Here is a 22,993-nt window from a genome sequence, read left to right on the forward strand (position 1 = left end):
ACACACATTATTTGATGTCAAATAATTATTTCTTTTTGTGGGATTTTTTCCCCACTGAATAAATGCACTTGTATTGAAGGTTGGATTTTTCTCTTTTTTCCATTAAGGTCCCATATTATTTAGAGAAAAAAAATAATAATTGGAAGCTAAAAAACGCATCTCAACCAGGGGTGCCAATAATAATGGAGGGCACTGTAGGTAGTTTGGATTAGGTCTGGAATGTGCCATGAGGCCCCAGTTCCAACTCAAGGAAAGAGTAGAGTAGAGTAGAGTAGAGAAACTTTATTGATCCCCAGGGGGAAATTCAGGTGTCAAGTAGCTACATAAAAACAAACACAGACACACAGACACACAGACACACAGACAGACAGACACACACACACACACACACACACACACACACACACACACACACACACACACACACACATGCCAAGAGGCTCCAGATCTGGGCCAGCTCTGGCATCTCAGGCAGTCCAATCCCCAATAATGATGTCCTTCTTAGTGTCCTTCTGTATACTGTTAAACAGTTGAATGGCCCAAGGGACAAAGGACCTCCTTAGCCTGTCTGTCCTGCAGGTGAAAGCACGGAGTCTGTGACTGAACAGACTCAATTGGCTAGTGAAGGTGGCGTTAAGGGGGTGATGCTGATTGTCCATAATAGAGTCCAGTCTGCTCAGTGTTCTGCTCTCAGCTGTTGAGGTGAGTGACTGCAGCTCCATGCCCACCACTGACCCCGCCTTCCTCACCAGTCTGTCAAGGCGTCCAGCATCTCTCCTCCTAATGCTTCCACCCCAGCAAGTCACAGCGTAGAAGAGCACACTGGCCATGACAGACTGGTAGAATATGAGCAGAAGTTGGCAGCAGACATTGAAGGACCTCAGCCTTCTGAGGAAATAGAGCCTGCTTTCGCCTTTCCTGTAAAGTGCATCAGAATTTGTAGACCAGTCCAGCTTATTGTCCAGTTGCACTCCTAAGTACTTGTAAGTACAGACAGTCTCCACATTCTCTCCCCCAATCGAAACAGGCACCAAGGGCGGGGTGGAGCGCCTGAAATCGATCACCATTTCCTTGGTTTTGGTGGTGTTCAGGTGCAGCTGATTGTTTTGGCACCATCCTACAAAGTCATCCTACAAAGCAACCCCAAAGCAGGGCACTTCCTTCACCACTAGGGGTATGGTGCTATTTGGGTGATGTGCAGTGTTGTTTTAGCGCCAAACATACCTTTTGGAATTATGGCTGAACAAGTTCAACCTTTGTGGAGTTTTTTTTTGCAAAAACACATCTGAAAGCTCCCAAATAAAAGTGGTGAAAAATGTGTTGGGGTGTAATGAAAGAGGTTGGAACTTTTTGGACATAGGCTACTCACAAAGGGTATGTTTGGCATGATGAAAAGTTGGCATTTGAACAGAGGTGTGTAGACTTTACATTAGACACTGTACTGTATGTTAATAAAGTGACATGGACAAAGGATCAACTTGAATCTTTTTTATTCGGGTATGTACATGTGTTTTGAGGTCACTGGAATTAAAATCCTTCATTGTTTTGGAATCAAAATTAAATGTTGGACCATTGAAATTACGTTTCTTGACATTGCATATTAGTGCAAAACAAATAACAAAATGCCCTAAACGACCTTCAATAATTTATTTCTTAATGTTTTTTTTTTCTGCTCAACATAGTTGACAACGCTTCAAGGATTACGACCACTGACTCAAAACCAAAGACAATGGTTGACCACAACAAGAACAGTCAACACGCTGAGGAGAACAGTATGAGTCAAAGTCCCTGAATAACATTACAGATCGTCCATTCAATATCACATATGAATGGGAGACTATATTCACTTATTTTGAAGCTGTGACCGACAGGTCATGCTTGTGCAACATAGGAACAATACAAATCTCTGGAATGAGAAGAACATTTCTCACCAAATGGTACATCTCATAACACGATGACAAATCATTCTATAAAAAAGGCTTGACCGTTTCAATAAGGAATGTACAAAATGAGAAACTGTTAGTACAGCAAACCATATAATTCATAAAAACGGAAATGTTAAAAGGCCAAACAAGAAAAGAGGGGCAAAAAGAAAGGAAATGGCACAAAACTGCAGTACTTCAACAACGGACGACACATTGACAACTAACAGCTACTGTTTGTTCAGAGGCATGAGAGATCAGAGCACTGGACTGACGGAACTACACTGGGTTTCAATAGCGGTAAGAAGGAGTCAAGGGAGAGATACTTCATCTAACTGTGCATGTGAGCCAACAGGAGAGTACTTGGTGGGTCAGGACTGCGGAACAGACACTACAACATCTAACCAATTCAACAGTTGAGGATTTGATGGGTGGTGTGTGGCGTGGGTTTCAGCGGCGCTATAGCAGAGTTGGGTGGCTGGGCTGGGCTAGGCTAGGATAGACTGGACCCCATTTCTCGAAAGCATCCGAAAGCATTGTTGCAAACCAGTTAGCAACTTAGTGGCTTGCCAATGGGAAATTGCATTGCGACCAAGTAAGTTGCTGACCAAGTTATCAACGACGCTGTCTAGAAATGCACCCCTGGGTTGCTCAGAAACCAGAGGGTGTCAGGACATTCATGTCACGGTGTTTGAGCTTGTGTGGCCTGGTCATCTGCCTCTTGCCGTCCATGGTGGGGATCTCCATCTTGGGCGGCGCTTTGGGGCCAGCAGGGTCGTCGGCCAGGCGGGTGGCCTGAGCCTTCATCACCTCCATAGGGGTCGGCTTCTGGGCCCCCTTGTAGGACTGCAGAGCAAAGCCAGCTGGGGAGGAGAGGGGAGGGGAGGGGGGAAACAACAAGCAAAACATCGGTCGCTCGAGCTGTGTAGTCCAGAGTAGATCAAGAGCCTGTGTCACCACAATTTTTTTCACAGCAGCACAGTTCTTAAAGTCAAAAAATGTCAAAATTATTATTGGGAATATGCTTCTGACCTGTACGAATGTCGAATTTATCATTCAAACGAAAAAGACAAAAAATCAAGAGGCATGTTCTTATTCTTACAAACCAAAAAGATGATTAACAGTGTTATATAATCACATCAACCCAACATTTAATGTGTTTTGTCCTTGCATTAACAGTATGACAGTCTGTTAAATGCTTTAGGTCTACGAGGTGTAAGCCTCCCCATACCTGCCGTTGTGGGCTCTGTCTGGTCGGTGGCTGTCTTGGGTGTGGAGAGGCGCGGTCCGAAGATGCTCCAGCGTTCTGCACCCCCCTCGCCAGCTCCCAAGTCAACACTAGAGCTATTGGAACTGGTGCTGAGCTCGGAGCTCGTGATGGAGGCTGCGGAACTCTGACTGCTGAACCAACTCCTGAGGCAGACACAGACACAAAGTTGTCAGGTGTGGGGTTACTCCTATAGGATTGAGGCAATTAAAACCTTGCTTGATTATCATCGACTTTCAAATCTCATACCGAGATGATGGTCTGACCAAGAAGATAACGAATAACGCTTCCCAAATGGCCTGGTTAACCCGCCTCCCTCAGTTTGCTACTGGTTGAGGCCAGGAAAGGCTGTGCCGAAGTTTAAACCAAACTTCGTCCCAATTTTCTTAGTCCCAATAGAACGTCTCTGCTTAAACCATGTCACTGTCTTGAACACGCCTCTACCCAGGGCCTTTGGAGCTACTCAAAGTTGATTGCTTCCCGACAAAGTGGGATGAGTTCCCAACTTCTACGGAGTTCAGAAACGATATTTGTATTGCTCCTGGGCTGACTAGAAGTACCGCCGAAGGTGTTGCGTCACTAGGAGGGCGTGGTCTGGCTAATTAAAACCACACTGACCAAAGTGATTGTCCATAGCAAAAATGTTCTGATGGGTACACCCAAATATGGACACTGCCAGTTATTGGTGATAATGAGCAATATTTGTTCAAACAGGGTTTGAATTTGTTTTTGAGAGGCCAACCATTCTGAGCCCTCTAGAGGCCGATGTGTGCACATGTGCACATAAGTCATTAGAGCACGACATACAGTACTAACAACACTTGTAGCCAAGCCAAGCACTGTGATTTGTTGCAAAAGCAGCTGATGCACACACACACACACACACACACACACACACACACACACACACACACACACACACACACACACACACACACACACACACACACACACACACACACACACACACAGGGGCTCTAGCTAGCTAGCTCAGCTAGACAGGGGCAGGATAAGAGTTTTTGGGTCCAGCTCTTAGAGTTAGGAGGGCGTTCAACATTCATTCACTGCGCCACATTATGGTAGACTGATCAAAAGCCGACTGTTGACTCTATCACACAGTCTGGAACAAGCTAAGAGGAATCCGTTTCCATGGAGGGTGGGAAATAGTGTGACTTTACTCTGCAATTTAAATTAATTGGAGTTCCGAATTCAAATTAAAATTCAAATTGTGCTTAATTAGCATGACTGTTACGATACAGTGTTGCCAAAGCATACAATAACAAGACAAAAGTGTGAATAGTGTTACCTTATACCAATCAGTAACGGACTCTGCGGGTGAGTTCTGCATCACCACTCTCAACTGTAAGCTGATTGCAGAACCGTGAGCGAACCGAGCTAGGAGGGTTGGGCCAGACTATGTACAGCCAAAATCTTTGGGTGGAAGTAGGTAGGATGGCATCGCCAGGCTTACATTGTGCTACAACCTGCTATAAAAGCCGCTACTGAATGCAAAGTCCTGATGAAGACACTTTAGTAGCCTCATAGGTTATGCCTGGACTAGGGATGTTTACCAGTAACCGGTTAACCGATAGTCGACCGGATCAACGATAACCGGTTACATTTTCTGCCACCGGTTAACCGGTAATAATAATTATAATAATAATTTCCTCCCAAAAAGCCCCCAAAAACTATAATTTTGAGGTTTTGGTACGATAATTCAGCATTTTCCATCTGGCAACACTGGCTGGACATGACGGGTCCTGTCTGAGCAGCAAAAGAAAGGCTTATGTGAAAAATAAAATATCAGTCACACGAACGTTATATAATTTGAGATTGCCGGTTAACCGGTTAACCACCGGTTAATGAGTCTCAGTAACCGGTTAAGATATTTTTAAATTTTCGCCATCCCTAGCCTGGACATTTGAATGGTGTCTGCGCAATAAGTAGCGGTAGGAGCTGAATATACCTGCGCTTCTGCTTGGGTGAGGACTGTGGGGTACTTGCTGGAGTAGACTGAGTGGATGATGACTGCTTCTCCTCCTTTACATGTTGCACGTCAGTATTGTGCATGTGCATCTTCTATTAGAAGAAAGGACAAAAGAAAGTAGCAAAAAATAGGTAGCTTGAATGTGACCAAAGACAACTTTTTCCTTTTTCCTTTTCCTTTTCCATTTTATCAATGTCCCAGCCTTGAAACATAACACAACAGGTCATGCAAATTTTTCAAAGCCCATGGTCATGTGCTTTTATTTATCCCGAAATCTGTCTTGTGTGTCATGAAGACAAATTACACCATTTGATCGACTTAATCTGCACCGGAAATCCTCAAGAAACCGGTCTGTCACAATCCTGCTATATCAATTTACATCAATTGAAATGGACAAAAGTAAACTAGAGCAGGAGTAACTCACGTGTATGGAGTCAGATATGCGGTGGTAGTGGCTGGTGTTCTCATCCACCAGGCCTTTATGGGGGGTGTAGCCTGTATCAGTCAGTCCCGCCTGCTTCTCAAATTTGTGGATGTTCTCCTGGGTCTGCTCTGAAAAGTTGACAAACATTTTAGCAAACATGGACGTCAGGGCCGTTGACAACTTTGGCTGGGCCCAGGGACAAAGTCATTTGAAAAGCTGCCCCACTCAACACATACAGTACAATAAATTGGGGACCCGATTCTGGGCCCCCGCTCACCCTGTGCCCAGGATGACCGTCCCCTTTGCCCCCACCTGTTGGCTTCCCTGATTACAGTCATCACAATAAATATTCGTAATTCACATGAAATCCGTTTCACTTGTACTAATACAGGTAAATTAAGTTTGTAGAAACCCATTTTCAAAAGATCAATAGTTTCCTCTTGGCTAAGTCTCTGTCTATTTAAAAAACTAAGTAACACTTCTCCTACATTTTGTAAAAAAAAATGTCTTAATGTCCATGCCTATTTGTTTATCTAATTTTTTGGTGATGGTCAAAACTTAATACAAGCTGTAGATGTCTTCCTGACCGAGGCGACAGGTGACTCCTCACACTTGACATCTTCACCAGGTCGTGAAAGTCGTGATAGGCGACGCGGCACTCTTCATGAATGGAGTGACATGACCTGCTCAACATGACCTGATTGGCCCAAGCTAGTCAACTTTTTTCTAAAGTCTGTATTTGAATTGTGTTTGTAACTTTATCTGGCAAAGGTCAGATGACCGAAATGTTGTATTAAAGCTTGCTGTTGGAATGAACAGTGTGCAGGATTTTTTACACTTGAATGACAACCTCACTGGGGTAATATCCTACGCACATGTCCAACTACAGAAGTTTGCAAAAGCGTCTCTTGTTACTTGTCTCTTGAACTCTTGTTAGTTAACAACATTGCTATTTGCGAGAGTCCATTTAGGTAACAAGAACCATTTCAGAGAGAGGTTGTGCATGACATGGGTTGTCAGAGTAGTACAGCTTTAGGGTTTAGTTTCTTACTGGTTATCAGAGAGCTCATGACGGAGGAGGCTTTGGTCTTCACCACAGGGACCATTGGTCTGGCAGCCTCACTGTCAACAGAGGGAGTGTGGATCAGCCCGGCTCCACTCTCATCCTCCTGCAGGGACAAAACAGGAACATTTTTTATTCCAGATGCAAGATTTTTATTTGTCACGTCCTCTTGCGCTTGCACAATTTGCAGTGAAATTAATGTTGCGAGTGTTCTATTTTGTGCTGTAATAATAATAGTAATGAAAATAAATGGTAAGAGATAAGGAATTAAAAAAAAAAAAGATGTTCTGAACATATTCCAACGAAGCAACAGTGTTCATTTCTCTTTGGTCCTGTAGAAACGGGGTCACCATTCACAAACAATTTTATCTTGGCCCTAAACTCATAAATCACATCATAGATGCTTACGAGACCTACTTTCAGCTAGGAAATACAACTCTTTAGATAAGACAAAGGCACAGTTGCTATGATTCCATGAACAACCTGTCTTTTCTTGCATTTATTTATATCCTTGATGAGTGACAGATTATACCAGGTAGGCGTATCCAGAATTTATGGAAGTGCTATGTGGATTAACACTTGTATCTGCGTACTGTTTTTGAAGTGCATTCAGGATTACTCACTCACATACAGTAGAACGAGTAGACTGTAGTTCACTGAGCTCTATGGCTATTGTGCAGATAATATTTCTGCAACACTTTTGGTGGTGTAACTGTGTGATTCTGAGAAGATCATTTAAGATTAAAAAAAAAGAAGACGAGGAGAGAGCTGCATCATTCAAGATTATTTTGTCAAATAAATGACAAAGAAAGAAAGAAAGAAGTGGACTGACTTCGGCGAGTCGCTGGAATTTGCGTTCGGGGATGACGGGCCTCATCCACAGGTTGCTGATGTTGATGTCCGAGGGGAGGGGGGACATGTGTCCCTCCAGGCTCTCGTCGTAGCTCATGGCCCGCCGGGTCATGCCCCTGGGAATGGACATCCCTCCCAGAATACCATCAGAGGGACCTCCCTCCAGGGCTAAAGGACATTACAGAATATAAGACAGTACTTAATACAATTGTAGCTTTCAATATTTGAATGAGTTGGCAGAAAAAGAGGCTCCTGGTTGCCTGAAGTCTGTGACAAAAAAAACCCATTGTGCATGAAGTTCTGTAGATACTATATATAGTTTAATTCACACTCCATGCTCAGCCACTCAAAGTCTTAAATCATCAAGGGCCTCATGTACAATGCTCGCTTACACACAAAAAAACAATGTAAGTAACTTTCCATGTCGTAAGACTGACTTAACATGAAAAAGTGGATGCGTACTAAATTCATGTGAAATCGGATATACCTCTAGCCTGATAAACCAGACTAAATGTGGATGTCTAATTTAGTCTGGCCTCGATGCATAATACATCCGAAGATTGTTGATGAGAACAACCTTCCCTCAAAACCCTGCCCGCTTTGATTCAAAACACATCTTTGCGTTGTAATTGGTTTGCCAGATTCATGGCATTCTGGCTTCATTGAATCATTATGCGAGGCCAGACCCACCCGTAGACAAAACATTTTGCCGTCCAGCGGGTGGCGCTGGTTCACCAGGCTAATATACCTCTTAAATCAGCATGAAAACATTCAAAATTTTAGGTGCATATGTACAGTATTTTTTCACATTTTCACACATGCAAATAATCAGCAGGAAATCTACGGAAGTCTTCGTACATGAGGCCCCAGCACTGAATAATATTGACTAAATAAGATACATAAGTGAATACAGGTATGTAGTCTGTTTTTTACAATTAGCACACACACACTGCAATATGAACCTCTAGTAGAATACAGTAGACGTCTAGTAAAAATGAATTAGTTCCATGACATGTGCTTCGAAAATCAAAATTGATACAGTGTGAGCTTAAAAGGACAATGAATTACTGCTTCTGTCACTGTATCCATCCATGGTACTGCAGAAATTCAATATTACACTTACACATTTTATAAGCTTGGCAGAAATGTTAAACTTGGACATTTTACAAACTTGGAAAATCAACAACTACATTTGTGCAGCTAAACAAATATTTTGCAAAAAGTAGTAAACAATTAAGTGGCACACACAGTATAATCTCTTCTGTACTTCCACGGAATATACACTTGTTCAGTACAGAAGTTCAGTGCCCTGGCATCAAGGACACAAAAGAGTAATGTGCAACCACGGCTGTGCCCACCTGGGATGTCATTTGATCTTGACATTGTTGCAGCAGAGAAGTAGAGCAGTAGGCGGCCGAGAATGAAGTTGGTCAATCAGTGGCAACAGCGACCCTTTACCTGATGGGGAAAAAAAACACATTGAAAAACGAACATGATGCCTTACAAAAACACCCCTGGCATACACCTACAGTAGGGAACACTAAAGAGTTTTAACAACATGTAACATGTAACATGTCGCCGGCGACCCTATTCACTTGCTAAAAATGCTTAACTACATCATAACAACATTGCCATGACATTACAGAGAGCCATAGTGCTGCGCTAAGGGAGCTCACCGAACAGCATGCGGCAGAAATGGTAGCTAAGATTATTGCTTGAATCAGCAAGTAGTACATTCAAAAGACACACAGTATCCACTCAGGGAATAGTAACACTTGGTTTATATTGACAATCAAAGAAATGTGATAGACCAGGCTTCCCAACCTTTTCCAGCTTTGGGGCCCACACGAAATTTTCGAAAATGTTCGGGGTCCACCTCTGACCCAGTGAACAGTAAAACTCAAGTAAATAGTCAGCAGCAACACACACAGATATTATCATTACCGGTCCGCAGTTTGAGAATCATTATGATAGACTATCTGTCTAGGAGGTTTTGTTAACTGAGAATGACACACCATGATTCACTGAAAAAATTATACATAATCTTTCTAGGAAGTTTAATTAACTGAGAATGAAAATCGCTACCATGAAGAGATGTTTATACTGTTATACTATCTTAACACTGACATCCGTTATTTAAATGTAGCTCTTTCAGTGCCATGGACTTGAAAACGAGTCTTTTCAGAATGTATGGCACAGTGCCAAAGACTTGGTATCAAGTCAATTGTGTTTTTTTATGGGGGGTGGGGCCTAACACGTTGATCTGGTATGTTTGTTGTTCACAAAGACAAAGAAGTCAAATTTTCATGGCTCTTGAAAAAACACTCAAATGTTGAAAAAAGCCTGGTAACCCCCCGGTCTGAATTTGAAAATGGCTGGCACTGAATGAGTTAAGCATACAGCACATGTTGAAGGACAAACGAATGTTGTGAAAGACATGTATCAATCTTCAGGGCTAGTGTGGGTGTGTGTGTTTGTGTGTGTGTGTGGGGGGGGGGTAGATATTAAGATTAGGACTGTAAACTATCATCTGATGATCTACTCATTAATGTAACAAACAACTGTGATTACTATTTAATTACTGTGGAAAACAACATACAAGTCCATGTCAGAGTCCATGATCATAGCCATCAAATTTTAACAAATCATAATTGTTCAATCATAACTAACATGATTGTAATCACGCAAGAGACCATTTTAAATAATTCGAAACCCCCACCTTTCAGTCCATGCCTCCTTAATTTTGGCACAGCTTAGACTAAGTATCTCAATCCGCCATTTTAGAGAGGATAATTGGATGTGTTCCCCTCACTGAGGCTTGTCTACTGTTGGCAGCTGATGGAATTTCACGAGGGATCGATAAGCAGAGTGCAGAAAACAAGAGACCGGCAAATTAGCCAGACAGGATGAACAAATGCACTCCACCGATTAAACATGTCCTACTTCCCATGCCTGACATAAAATTGTACATCATATTATTAAAATTACGCACACTGTTAATAACCATTACTAGCCGGAAAAAGGAGATAACACATGTACCAACACGTTATCTGACTGGTAGACTGCTATCTGTGAGACTGTCGCAAAGGTTTTCCTCGGTCAGAGACTGACACAAAGGTCTTCCTCTGTTAAACTTTTATCAGTTTAATGGATGGCACCGTGCGTTTACAAGTTCTGCTGCGGCCTGACGGCTGGCATACTGCCCAGCTGATGTCCATGGACTTTTGACTTGACCGGCACAACCCATTTGTAAATGTACAGTATCACGTGCACATTTTGGGTTTTGAAATCAAATTTCCAGGCCATTTCTGGGAGAACAGGTTTGCTCAGCTGCAAATACACAGCAAGGAGTCTTTCACAAATAAACTAAGTGTAATGTGTGACTGTCAGGGAAGTGAATTTGTGGGATTCCAAGCAATGACATGGCAACACTGCAACCAAATGCAATATCTGCTGAATGTTTCCGTAATGCTGCCCTCACTGCAAGTGCAAAACAGACTTTCTGTCCCTGTTCCAGACGAATAGTAATTTCATGCCAACCAATACGTTCAGCCCACTTACGGAAGGGATGGTCGAGATGTTTGTCTCCTCTGCTAAAGTACAGGAATTTCTTGCTGACTCACAAGTAGTGAGGCTGCAGCATGATGCATCGTGGTCGGTCTGGTTCGGAGCGGAGCGCTGGGCTGGGCTGGCAGGGGTTTGGATCTGGGAGACAGACAACCAGAGACTGTGAGGGGGGAAGATGAACCTGAGAGACCATCACAGTAGACATTATCAATGCGTGAGAGTGAGACAGTCAGCCGGTATCGTCTGTCTGATATCATGCAGAGGGAACCTGGTCTGTCTGTTTGAAGTAACCAGGCAAACTCGGTCATTGTTATTTTATGAGGTGATGTAATGTGCTATTGGGTCCAGTCCAGCGAGGCTGCTTGCTTGACAACAAAACATGATGTGTTAGGTCCAAGTAAACAGTTTAAAACCATTGATTGGTTTACCATTGATTTCACTTGGTTCAATCTGTATGTTTTAAAAATTCTACAATGATGTTGAGGTCAATTTTGTCTTGAACATCATTTCCACTTGAAAAGGGGAATATAACATTATTCATAGGCTACACTCATCATGCATACTATTGTATCTACCCAGAGACGCAACACCTGCCTGGCACCCACGTCTTCACAGAGAAAGAGATAATAGACATCTTAGCGGATTAAGCACAGATACTGTTACATAATATCTTTGCCAGTGTCTGTTTGCACACAGTGGAATAAAAACCAAGTATGTAAGAATGGCACAATAGGTAAAATGAGACATTGGGATATTTATGTTGTTCGTGCAATGGTTAAACATAGCATGCATGCGTACGTCTGTTCGCTGCATCAGTTTAGCTTACAGCTATCAAACCAACTAGAACTATTTCCCACACAATGTTAAATGTTGCACAGCTGTTTCCGCAAACATTACTCAGCGAGAGCTCGCAAAGCAGAGGCTTGGTTACTACACCGTTACACGCGCGTAATAATAAGACAACACAAAGCGGTCCAATAAATAATAATGTAGCGCAATGTTTACTCTCGACGAGATATGAAAGGATTCAGGTTGGCAAACTGGAATCAGCTGGTCTGGAAGCGCACTGCAAGCCGTTAGCTTATCTGCTACCGCTAGTCAAGTATGATAGCTCTCGAGCCTCGGAAAAGCGCAAAGCCAAGTGCGCGCGAAGAAGAGCTGTCCGCATACCTGAAATGGTTGTGATGCTGGTCCACCTGTTAAGCGGTTAACAATCCATCAGGATCGCAAGAGGCGTTTGCAACTGCGCGAAATGACAGTTGTGTTTAAAGGCCGCAAGAGATGACAACATCGCATTTGCCATGACTTTCAGTTCACACAAGGGTAGCGGCAGTAGTGAGCTAGATAACATAGGGTGGAAATGTCAGTCAAATGGTGTGACCTATCAATTTGCAGGAAACGCCTGCTGGCGACAATGCAACCAATCATTAACCACATGCAACTTTGTATCTTTTCATGTATCTTCCATGTGCCTTTTTCATCCTGGAAGCTATTGGGGTTTTTTTGTTGTTGGGTTTTTTTTTCTTTTCATTTTTATCCAGAAGTAGTATGGTTAGTACCTCGCATATCCAATGGACCGTATTCGTTTTGTAAAACAGCTTTCTTTCATATGAGAGATGTCCAAAATTGTTCATCTCTTGACAAGAATGGATTACTGCACGGGCCTACCAGGCCCAGGCCCAGGGTCCCAAGACTCAATTCGGGGCCCTTGAGCACCCTGAAGGCTCTGTGTCCTCTTTCATACAACTGTATTTCACAATTTTATTGGAAGACATACCCCCGCCCGAACCCCCAACAGCATAGGGTCTCCAACATTTGTCCTGAAACACCAAATATTTTCGTAAACTACCGTACTTACTACTTTCTTGTTTCTGGCCCAAGTGCCCGAAGTCGTAATCTGTCCCAGAGCATAGAAAGGTTACATTTAATCATTCTGTTTGGCTCTCCTGCAGTGATAATAATGATGAAGGTTACAATTTCCTGCCCTTACCAGTTTAAATATAGCCAGACTGACTGCAACCTTGGATAAGTGCAACCTATCTCAGATGAAACAATTATGGAAGCCATGTGCTGTACAGTTCAAGAATTCTAAGAATTAATGCACCAATCTGTCTGCTCTGAACTGTATACCAGTGATGATACAGATGACAAGGTAGACCTCAAAACTTTTCTTTTCCCAGAAAGACCAGTGATGATATTTGACATTCTTGAATACATGAGGGACAGAAGGATGGAGAGAAGGAGAATGACAGAAACAATCCATTGGTCTCATTGTCACTTGTTAAATGTGCGCTCTTCTGTTCCTTTTTTACACAAGTCATTACTTTACTCTTGTTATTGCGCACAAAAATGTCTACATGCACAGTATGGCTGACTATCTTTCTCAGGTGTTTTTGGGCCGGGGACCCAGAATTTGCCAAGGTCCACTTTCAAAATCAAATCAATTGTTTTGACTGCTTGACATAATTTGTCAGCAGAGTGTGTTCAATGTCAGTGTTAAGCCAACTCTGATTTTTATTGCTGAAGCATTGGTTGGTAAACTCTCATCATACATTAGGCCTACCAGTCTATTGTCTAAACCAGTTCTTACTGTAGCACCAGGTCAGGAAATAAAAGTATCTTAAATATTCCAGCTGTGCACAATGAACAAGGCAAGCTTTCTTTTAGCTCATATACCCCACATGTTTGGAATAACCCCCAGAACTCCATTAACTGGGAAAATGTGCCTTCTATACCGGTAGATGTTTTTATTATTATTCTTATTGTAATAGAAGAGTGTCACTGTTGATATAGTCTTCTACGTCATCTTTGTTCATTGTGTTCTATTCACTATTCACTATTCTAGTGTTTTGTTCCAGTGTATTGTTGTCTATGGTATGCTTTCTTCTTTTCCACAACTGCCTGCTGTGGATTGTCTCTCTGCACCTCTGCACCATGCTGTCTTTCCCAGGACTCCATGGAAGAAGAAGTTTTATTACTTCCACCAAGGAGGTAATGTTTTCGGTCACGTTGGTTTGTCTGTCTGTTTGTTTGTCTGTCTGTTTGTCAGCAGCATAACTCAAAAACTAATCAACCGTTTGGGACGAAACGTTGTCGGTTTGTTGATAATGACCCAAGGAACAAGTGATTAAATTCTGGTGGTGATCCGGATCACGAACCGGAACCAGGACTCTTTTAAAGATTCTGTCACCAGCATAACTCCAAACCTAAACAACTGATTTGGACAAAACTTTGTGGAGCTGTTAGTAATGACCCAAGGAACAAGTGATTAAATTCTGGTGGAGATCCGGATCACGAACCGGAACCAGGACTTTTCAAAAGATTCTTCACCATCTAGACGCCCCCTAGTGACCAGAAATTGAATTGCGGGAACAGCACAAAAACAAGGCAGAAAGACTTATGCCATGGTCACACCCCCGGCGTTGAAAGAGCTAAAACGCTGCTGACTCCTGCTTGGAAAGCACAGTTCAGGGGTGTTGAACACGGCAAAAGGTTCAACCTGAAACGTTCGACCAAGAATCTCCACCAACCGAAGCTCGTGTTTAGAAAAATGTGAACATTCCATTGGCTGCCACCTGCTGCCGCCGAGCTCATTACATATTTTAAGATGAAGTTGAACTTTTGACGCCCTCGGCTTCTGATGCTTTTGACTCTAGACACGCTTTGCGTCTTTTAACGCTTCTGCTGCCTGCTCTCCCATACTAAGTCAATTACTTCCGTATCTTTTCACGCATTCAACGCCGACGGTGTGATCACGGCATTAGGGTGTAACATGGTCAAATGTATCAATCAGCTTCCTTGGCGGAGGTCTGCACTCTCTGAGTGCTTCTAGTTCCTCAATGGGACCTTCCTGGATGAATAAAGGTCAAATAAAAACATGAAAAATGTTGTAATAATGAGCAGAATGAGTAGCTAAGTGGTAATAAATTATTTCACAGACCACTTGGCAATGCACCATGGACCTCCAGGGGTCCCTGGACTGTACTTTGAGAAACGATGGTCTCTAGATTGTATGTTACCCTACATCCAGGTCTACATGAAGGTCTATGTGTTTTTACTAATACAAATCCAAGTTGAAACTAAATTGCAAGGGAAAGTTGTGTAATTGAGAATCCACTTGCTCTTTCTACCCGTTTTTGTAATGAACTACAGGTTGAAGGTCACTCTCAACCCGCTGAGATGGTGGAGTTATTCTTAGGCTGAGTTACCTAGCCATTTCCTTCACAATCAGGCAAATGGAGACTGGAGTCGTGACTGGTGAATTATCTAGAAGACCACTGAGCATGTACCACCAGCAGAGGGCCCCATATACTCAGTCTGCACGCCGTGGGAGAGATAAAGGGGACATTTGTCCCGGGCCCAGGGAGAGAGGGGGCCCAGAAATTGGTCCTCATTACATTGTATGCATTGGGCTGGGGGGCCCTTTCAGCCGACTTTGTCCTGGGCCCGGCCAAAGCTGTCAGCGGCCCTGTCTACCATAAAACTCTTTCTTCTGTCTCTGTATGCAGACGGTACCCTGACACCATGACATGCATTATCACCTCATGGAGTCAAACAACTATTTTTGATTTCATCCAAATAAATGTGTTCAGTTGATTCTAATAAACGCAGAAATCATGCAGATCTGCGATGTGAAATGAGCCAATTAGTGAATTAATGGCTACGTCTACATGAGACATTTAATTCAGAATTGACTAAATTTAATTCTGAATGAAGCTTACTGTAATTCTGCTTTGAAAACGTCATGTAAACACTTCACAATTCAGAATTAAATGAAAGATCAAAGTAAACTCAACAGAACTAATTAATCCTAAATTATTCATTTGGAATCAAATACGTCATGTAAACATAGCCACTGACACGCAGAAGAAACGTGTGGCAACAAGTGGGCTATTTTTATTTCCTGAAGCCGCAGAATGATTGACATCTCAGCCCAGAGGACATTCAAGCTCGCTGACTTTGGAAGCTTTGATACAGGATAGGTTATACCCTGACCACTAATTAGGCGGATGTAATTCTTATTTTTGGGGCATAAGGGAGTCTTGGGATTGGAAGGTTGCAGGTTTGAGTCCCATTTCATCGATTTGTATGTAAGTGTTCTTGAGTAAGGCATCTAACCTCACACTGCTCCAGGGACCCTTACTGTAAATAACTGAAACGTGCTTTGGATAAACACATCAGCGAAGTGCAATTTAATATTTGTGGTTTGCAATATTTTAGATAACAGATGTGCATATATACTTAAGATGAATCAGAAATAAAAGTCAGCTCACCAACCATGTCTTCATTTTCACAATATAATTTTATTCTGTATCTGAGAACGCAGAATGTGGAATACATGGCAAAGGCATCTTTCAAAAACACAGCCTAGACACTGTATTCACCTGAGACAAGCTGAAATTATCCTCAGTACTCTTAAATATCATGTAAGCTATATTTCATTCCCAACAATATAAAACATAGGACAATTAGAACAAGCGATAAATACAATACCAAATTGTTTTTGAAGAAGAACAGTGTTGCAAAATGCATGGCAGCTCTAGACTATATAATATGATATTCACAGGCACTGTTACATTGGCATCTAGTCTCAGAATGATGGCGAAATCTAAATACCTGAAGTAACAAAGAAAAGTAAAAACAACTTTACTTGTCTTCATTAGACATTTTGCAGTGTGTACACAGTGTTGGTGTGGCGGTGCCCAGCTGTAGAGATGCTCCATATTGAGCTTATGCTCCAACAGAGAAGTCAATCCCGGGTTCAGAAATTCAAAAATCCCAGCCACAAATTTAATCCAACCCACCAGTGTTAATTTACCACTTAAAGGGTAGGATGAACCTGTAATTTACCACTTAAAGGGTAGGATGAACCTGAATGTTGAAAATTCCAAGTGTGGAATTACTTGTGGGTGAATATGCTAACTGTAATTTAACACTCCGGGTTGACATGTTGATCAGCTATTCAGCAGTGACTGGTGTGTTAGATGGAAAACGTGGCAGGGTTTATTTCTGAATTTTCAGAGGCTGGATTGACACCTCTGTGTTCCGTGCTGACGTCACTTCTCGGCGAGGGCGGGCAGCATGCAGGCGTGGATCATGGCCTCCCTCCACGCGCTCCTGCACTCGGCGATCCAATGAGACACCATGTTGTTCTTGTCCATCGCGCGGCCACCTTTCCCCCTGGAGTCTGGGGCACCAGGAGCTGTGGAGCTGTGGTGAGGCTTATTACCCAGGGAACCTACGGGGGCCGCTGTGCCACCACGGTGGTGGTCGGTGCCGTGCTTCTTTTTGGTGAGCGGCGAGCGCTGCGTCAGTGTGGTGGTGGGTGGAGCGGACCAGCTGTTGTTGTTGTTGTCGTCGGGCGTAGATTCGGTGGGCATGGGCGTGGGCAGACGCAGCTCGGGGCAGCTGCTCTTGCGGCGGGTGTCAGGCAAGGCGGAGGCCGAGGATGAAGAAGAAGAAGCAGCCCGGGGGAAGCTTCCGCTACGTGGCCTGCAGACCGGATGGCTGCCCCTCTCCTCCAGCCTGCGCGGGGACTCGGAGCCTCTGTTGCTGAAGAGGAACTCCAGGGGGTCGGAGCTCATGTCGACTGAGCTTTGGTTGGAGCTGATGGCAGTGACTGGCTCAATGGGCCCACATCCGCTTGCCTCCAGTGCCTCCGCTTTGGGCTGCGGCACGTCACCCTTCGCCTCCCTCTGCGAGTGGATCTCCATCGGTTCTTCTTTGACCTCCTTCCGAGTGCGGGTCGCAGAGATGGGGGAGGCGGGTCGCACCGGCGCTCTGTGCCTGTGGAACCTGGGGCACGGCTTGGACATCTCCATGGGCGCCATGGACAGGATGTCCCAGTCGGGCTCCCGCAAGGGGAAGGTGGGCCGGGCCAGCTGGCAGATGGACAGCAGGTAGTCCTGGGTGGACAGGGACTGGGGCTGGGCGCAGGGCGGCAGGGTGTGGTGCTGGCTGTTGGCCTGGTTCATGTCCTGCACCATCTCCTCATAGCCCTCTCTGATGGTGGGCAAGCCCCTCTTCGCCAGAAGCCGAGATCTGGGTCGCATGGCTGCTAAAATAAAGGGGGACAGTGGTGAGACGGATTAGTAATATGCACGGATGCAAGCTTCTGGCACGCGATGCATGCACACTTACATGCACACTCACTCACTCTCACACACATGCGCACATGAATATGCACCCACAATCACACACACACACACACACACACACACACACACACACACACACACACACACACACACACACACACACACACACACACACACACACACACACACACACACACACACACAGGCAAACTCATGCATGCATGCATTGCACACACAGCCACATACACTCACATACACACACCAACAAGCACAAACACACAACCAAATGTATCCATCTGCACATTGAGCAGAACACACACCCACACACAGACATCATGAGCATTCACATTCAAGCGTAAACGCAAAAACAGAAGCAGGTTTATTATGTCTCCCCATCCTTAAACCATTTAGCTCCCTCATGTCACTCATCATCACCATGGACGCCTAAAAATGGCCGCCATATTTTTTTTATTAAAACCAATCGGTGTGTGAGAAGCTCAGTCGACCAAAAGCTTGGCCATAAAAAAATGGAAATTGGACATTTTGCTTCAACATTTGTTGTTTTTCTATGTCAGACGTCTTTTCATTCTGAGCGCTATGTGACTCAAAGCAATGGCAACAACAGCAGAACAAAAACAATCGTCGCAGGTAATATGAGAAATAGGTTACGGGGGAAAATATGGCCGAGCCTGGTCTCCATAGCAACCTGCTTTCCCATTACACCTCCGAGGCTTCTCAGATTACAATGCCATCACACACATGCATGCATGCACGCACGCACGGACACACACACACACACACACACACACACACACACATGCACACACTCACACGCACATGTACACACACACACGCAGATACACAGACACACACACACAGCATGCACGCACACACTCATGCACGCATGAACACACACACACACACGCACCGTCTCTCTTTTTCACTCACACTTGCACATGCACACAGACATACACATAATGTATTCTCTTCCTCTCTTTCTCTCACACACACACACTTGCCGATGCATACACTCTCTCTCTCTCTCTCTCTCTCTCTCTCTCTCTCTCTCTCTCTCTCTCTCTCTCTCTCTCTCTCTCTCTCTCTCTCTCTCTCTCCCTCTCTCTGTCTCCCTCTCTCTCTCTCTCTTTTCATGAACAGTGTAAACAACATTGCCTCTCGCCCTCGCCATCTTACTGCTCACTCTAGAAGATAAATATTTACTTTTAGCTAACACGACTATCGTCAACATTGTGTGCATTTAAAAGCAAACACAGGCACACTATACATGCATGTGTGCATACTATAACCCATACATCTGAATCTGTCCTGATATTGCAAAGTAGCATGCATGCACTTAGACTACTCAAGGGGTGTAAAAGCAGAGTAACATCATGCACGCCACTCATGCTGCACATATGTGTGCATTTCCACATATGATTAACCACATATACCATATGTGCAACCCGAGCAAACATGCTTTACCCTCACAATCCACGTTGACTGCATACAGGTAGATTAGGTGTCAAACTGTACAACAACCACGTCTTGAATTATGTAAGGTCCAACCGACGGGTGTTGATAAATAAACCCTTTTCATATCACCAATATAAAATCATCCTCCTGTTCACACAATACATTTTGCAGTGTCACTTCACCATTTGATAGTGTCAAATGTAACATTCTCCTATTTAGTCCTACACCTCCAAGTGTAGCATTAACTACGACAACATGTACAGTGTGACTGTCTGCATGGCTACTGTGTGCAGCGTGCCTGCTTGGGTACTATGTGTGCTGCGTGCCTGTGTGAGGATGTGATGGTGATGGTGATGGTGATGGTGATGGCCCCACCTGTCTTGTCTTGTTGTGTTGTGGATCTGCTGTGCTGTGCTGTGCTGTGCTGTGCTGTGCTGTGCTGTGCTGTGCTGTGCTGTGCTGGGTGTCTGCTGCCAGGGAGAGCACTCCGCCGCCTCGGCTGCTTCTTCCTCTGCTGCCACCCCAGACCAGACTCCTCTCCTCTCTTCTCTTCTGAGCTCCTCTCTTCTCCTCGGCTCTCTTCTCCTCTCCTCTCCTCTGCTCTGTCCTTCACTCTAGCCTCCAGCCCCCACGCCTGCCACCAGCAGCTCCCTCGCTATGGTGATGCTGTTGATCTCTCTCTCTCTCTCTCTCTCTCTCTCTCTCTCTCTCTCTCTCTCTCTCTCTCTCTCTCTCTCTCTCTCTCTCTTCTTCTGTACTCCTCCTGTCTCTCTCTCTCTCCTCTCTCTCTGTCTCTCTCTCTTTCCCTCCCTCACTATCTCCCCATCCCTCTTTCTGTTTTTCTCTCCTTCACTCATACACATACATACCCTGCTATTTTTCTCCCTTACTCAAACACAACCTGCTCTCTCTCTCTCTCTCTCTCTCTCTCTCTCTCTCTCTCTCTCTCTCTCTCTCTCTCTCTCTCTCTCTCTCTCTCTCTCTCTCTCCCCTCCCTTAGTGGGCTAAAAATAGCAGCTCCATTCCCTGTGGCTGTGCGCAATCAGTCGGCGAATGGTTTTCTGTTGGTGTGGAGAAACAGAGGGTTGCCTAATGGATGGATTAGAGTAGGGAGAGGATAGCACAGGAGGAGAGGAAGGAGAGGAAGGAAGGCAAAGGAGAGGGGAGCAGTGCTCTGAGGTAGTGTGTGAAGGATGAGAGAAAAGAGGAGAGGAGAAGAGGAGGAGGACTGATGAAGACTATGAGGAGGAGCAGGAGGAGGTACAAAGAAAAGGACAAGAGAGGAGAGGAGAGGAGAGGAGAGGAGAGGAGAGGAGAGGAGAGGAGAGGAGAGGAGAGGAGAGGAGAGGAGAGGAGAGGAGAGGAGAGGAGAGGGAAATGGCCACCATATAGCCCTATCAAACCCACCACATGGTTCATTGCCACAGTATACCATTTAGGCTCAGTGTGGTTGGCTCCTCCATTAACCTCTGTTTGGTCAACCCAATCAAGTGGAGCGGTGGATAGCCTTTTACGCTTATCAACTCTGCAAACAGTCAAACAACAAATACAGAAGGAACATTTAGGCACAAGGGTAGTTAATGATTGAGTAATGGACAGGAGACACATAGCAAAAGTGAATGGCAAACCTCTTACCGTACTCCTATGTGATAACAGTGTATTCTCTTAAAAAAAAAAAAACTACTACTGGTAAATGTGAATTTATACGCTGGTCATCATGGGATGAAATAATGTAAGCTACATAAATGATGACTTACATAAAATAAGCACTACTGCAATCAATGACCTTGAAGAAAGGCTATACTATCATTGGTGTACAGTCTGGATTTGAAATGAGGGAGAGGGAGAGAAAAAAAGATCAATGCATCGATTCAACTAGCAGCAGAAATGCAGTATTTAGCAGCAGCAACAGCAGTAGTAGTAGTCTAGTAATTGTAGGTACTCTGGTAGTAATACTAGCCTCAGAACATACAGTAGCTTATCAGTTTAAAAGCCCTAATTACAAGTCCTATAGTAAAGGATAACAAAGCAAAGTTGGTGTCAGGATAAACAGATGACAGATGAAATGTCTGTCACACATGACACCAGATAAACAGAGAGAGAGAGAAAGAGAGAGAGAGAGAGAGAGAGAGAGAGAGAGAGAGAGAGAGAGAGAGAGAGAGAGAGAGAGAGAGAGAGAGAGAGAGAGAGAGAGAGAGAGAGAGAGAGAGAGAGATGTCCACATAATTGGTGTTCATCGTTTGATGTAAATGTAATTTTGTATGTGCTCTCTTCTTTTTAGACATGCCTTTTCATTTTCTTCTCCAATTAAACTTGGTGAAGACTCATCTTTATTATTTTAATCACAAAGGTATGCCCGTGATAATCAAACCACATAAACTGTTTTCGTCTCAAAGACATGGATTCAGTGTTTTAATTTGATTTTGATTCTTGTGTAATTCAATCGTGCCTGCAGAGGGATTTCTGAAACAGCCATGGCTTGCGTAAGACAACATAACTTTGGGGCTTAGCAGCGGAGAACGGAATACCCTTTGGATGGTCCAAATCTTCACAGTAAAAAAAATGCAGTGTTAATTTCAACACTTAAAGAGGCGATCCAACATCTGTTAGAGTGCATTAAGGTCTGTTACATGTTGAATTAACTCTGCATTTTTTTTTACTGTGTGTTATGTCAGTCCTTATTGGCTTTGAAATTATTACAAAACTGGGGATTTGTAGAAAGTCTGCAGTCTGCAAAAATATTGTTATGTAACATACAATTTAACCCATGAAGACACAGAGTTATGAATTTTGCTGTTACCAGCATGGCAAAGACCAAGTCGAAGTGCATTACTAAAGTGTGTTATGTGTTATGTGTTGTGTGTTATGTCATAGTAGTGTAGTACTAAGGTAGTTAACTTTTCAATAACAACAGTGTTTCACTGGTGGAACGACGTGCATTATGGGGCTATGCAATGTCTCGACTGTGCACACTTTCTATCAATAGCATATAAGAAAATGGTGGTGCATTATTCATGGGAGCAGGGCCTTGCTAAAGTAACAGGAAAGCACACAGGAAAAAGCTTCCTCTGCCCTCTCACACACTCACACGAACGCACGTGGTGTGCACGCACGCATGCACACACGCACGCACGCACACACGTGCATGCACACCCGTGCCCACACCCACACACATGCGCGCACGCACGCACGCACGCACACACACACACACAAGCCTGCAAATAGTTGCATGAAATATTGAGATATTGAGACTTACCAATGCACTTCATGGCTTTTGGGATTACAAGGGCATGTGTAAACAGGGCAGCTCAGCTGTACAAAGACTGCTGCCATAGACAGAA

The 22,993-nt window shown here is 44.0% G+C and overlaps 2 protein-coding genes across 3 annotated transcripts; both read right to left on the minus strand.

The window, feature by feature from the left end:
- Positions 1-1,473: 1,473 nt before the first annotated feature.
- On the minus strand, positions 1,474-12,422 carry kiaa1191 (KIAA1191 ortholog). Its single transcript, XM_063203823.1, has 9 exons — positions 12,253-12,422; positions 11,077-11,220; positions 8,874-8,973; positions 7,496-7,683; positions 6,652-6,769; positions 5,601-5,728; positions 5,156-5,268; positions 3,154-3,335; positions 1,474-2,785 (listed from the first exon to the last, which is right to left on the minus strand). The coding sequence occupies exons 3-9, from the start codon at positions 8,896-8,898 to the stop codon at positions 2,574-2,576; spliced, it is 966 nt and encodes a 321-aa protein (XP_063059893.1). The 5' UTR covers positions 8,899-8,973; positions 11,077-11,220; positions 12,253-12,422; the 3' UTR covers positions 1,474-2,573.
- A 3,971-nt stretch (positions 12,423-16,393) lies between these two features.
- si:dkeyp-72g9.4 (serine/arginine repetitive matrix protein 2) lies at positions 16,394-20,518 on the minus strand. Of its 2 annotated transcripts, none has more exons than XM_063202620.1 (2): positions 20,028-20,518; positions 16,394-18,136 (listed from the first exon to the last, which is right to left on the minus strand). In XM_063202620.1, the coding sequence occupies exon 2, from the start codon at positions 18,132-18,134 to the stop codon at positions 17,139-17,141; it is 996 nt and encodes a 331-aa protein (XP_063058690.1). In that variant the 5' UTR covers positions 18,135-18,136; positions 20,028-20,518; the 3' UTR covers positions 16,394-17,138. The 2 variants fall into 2 exon arrangements, with proteins under 2 accessions (XP_063058690.1, XP_063058689.1); XM_063202619.1 differs by having other exon boundaries at positions 16,394-18,139.
- Positions 20,519-22,993: the final 2,475 nt, after the last annotated feature.

The sequence above is a fragment of the Engraulis encrasicolus genome, chromosome 7 (assembly GCF_034702125.1).
Source record: "Engraulis encrasicolus isolate BLACKSEA-1 chromosome 7, IST_EnEncr_1.0, whole genome shotgun sequence".
Taxonomy (NCBI): Eukaryota; Metazoa; Chordata; class Actinopteri; order Clupeiformes; family Engraulidae; genus Engraulis; species Engraulis encrasicolus.

Excerpts from the sequence above, each read along its gene's own strand:
- kiaa1191 (XM_063203823.1), bottom strand. The coding sequence starts at position 8,898 with ATGTCAAGATCAAATGACATCCCAG. Across the intron at positions 7,684-8,873 it reads AAGATCAAATGACATCCCAG|CCCTGGAGGGAGGTCCCTCT; the intron begins GTGGGCACAGCC and ends AATGTCCTTTAG. Across the intron at positions 2,786-3,153 it reads GACAGAGCCCACAACGGCAG|CTGGCTTTGCTCTGCAGTCC; the intron begins GTATGGGGAGGC and ends TCTCCTCCCCAG.
- si:dkeyp-72g9.4 (XM_063202620.1), bottom strand. The coding sequence starts at position 18,134 with ATGCGACCCAGATCTCGGCTTCTGGCGAAGAGGGGCTTGCCCACCATC.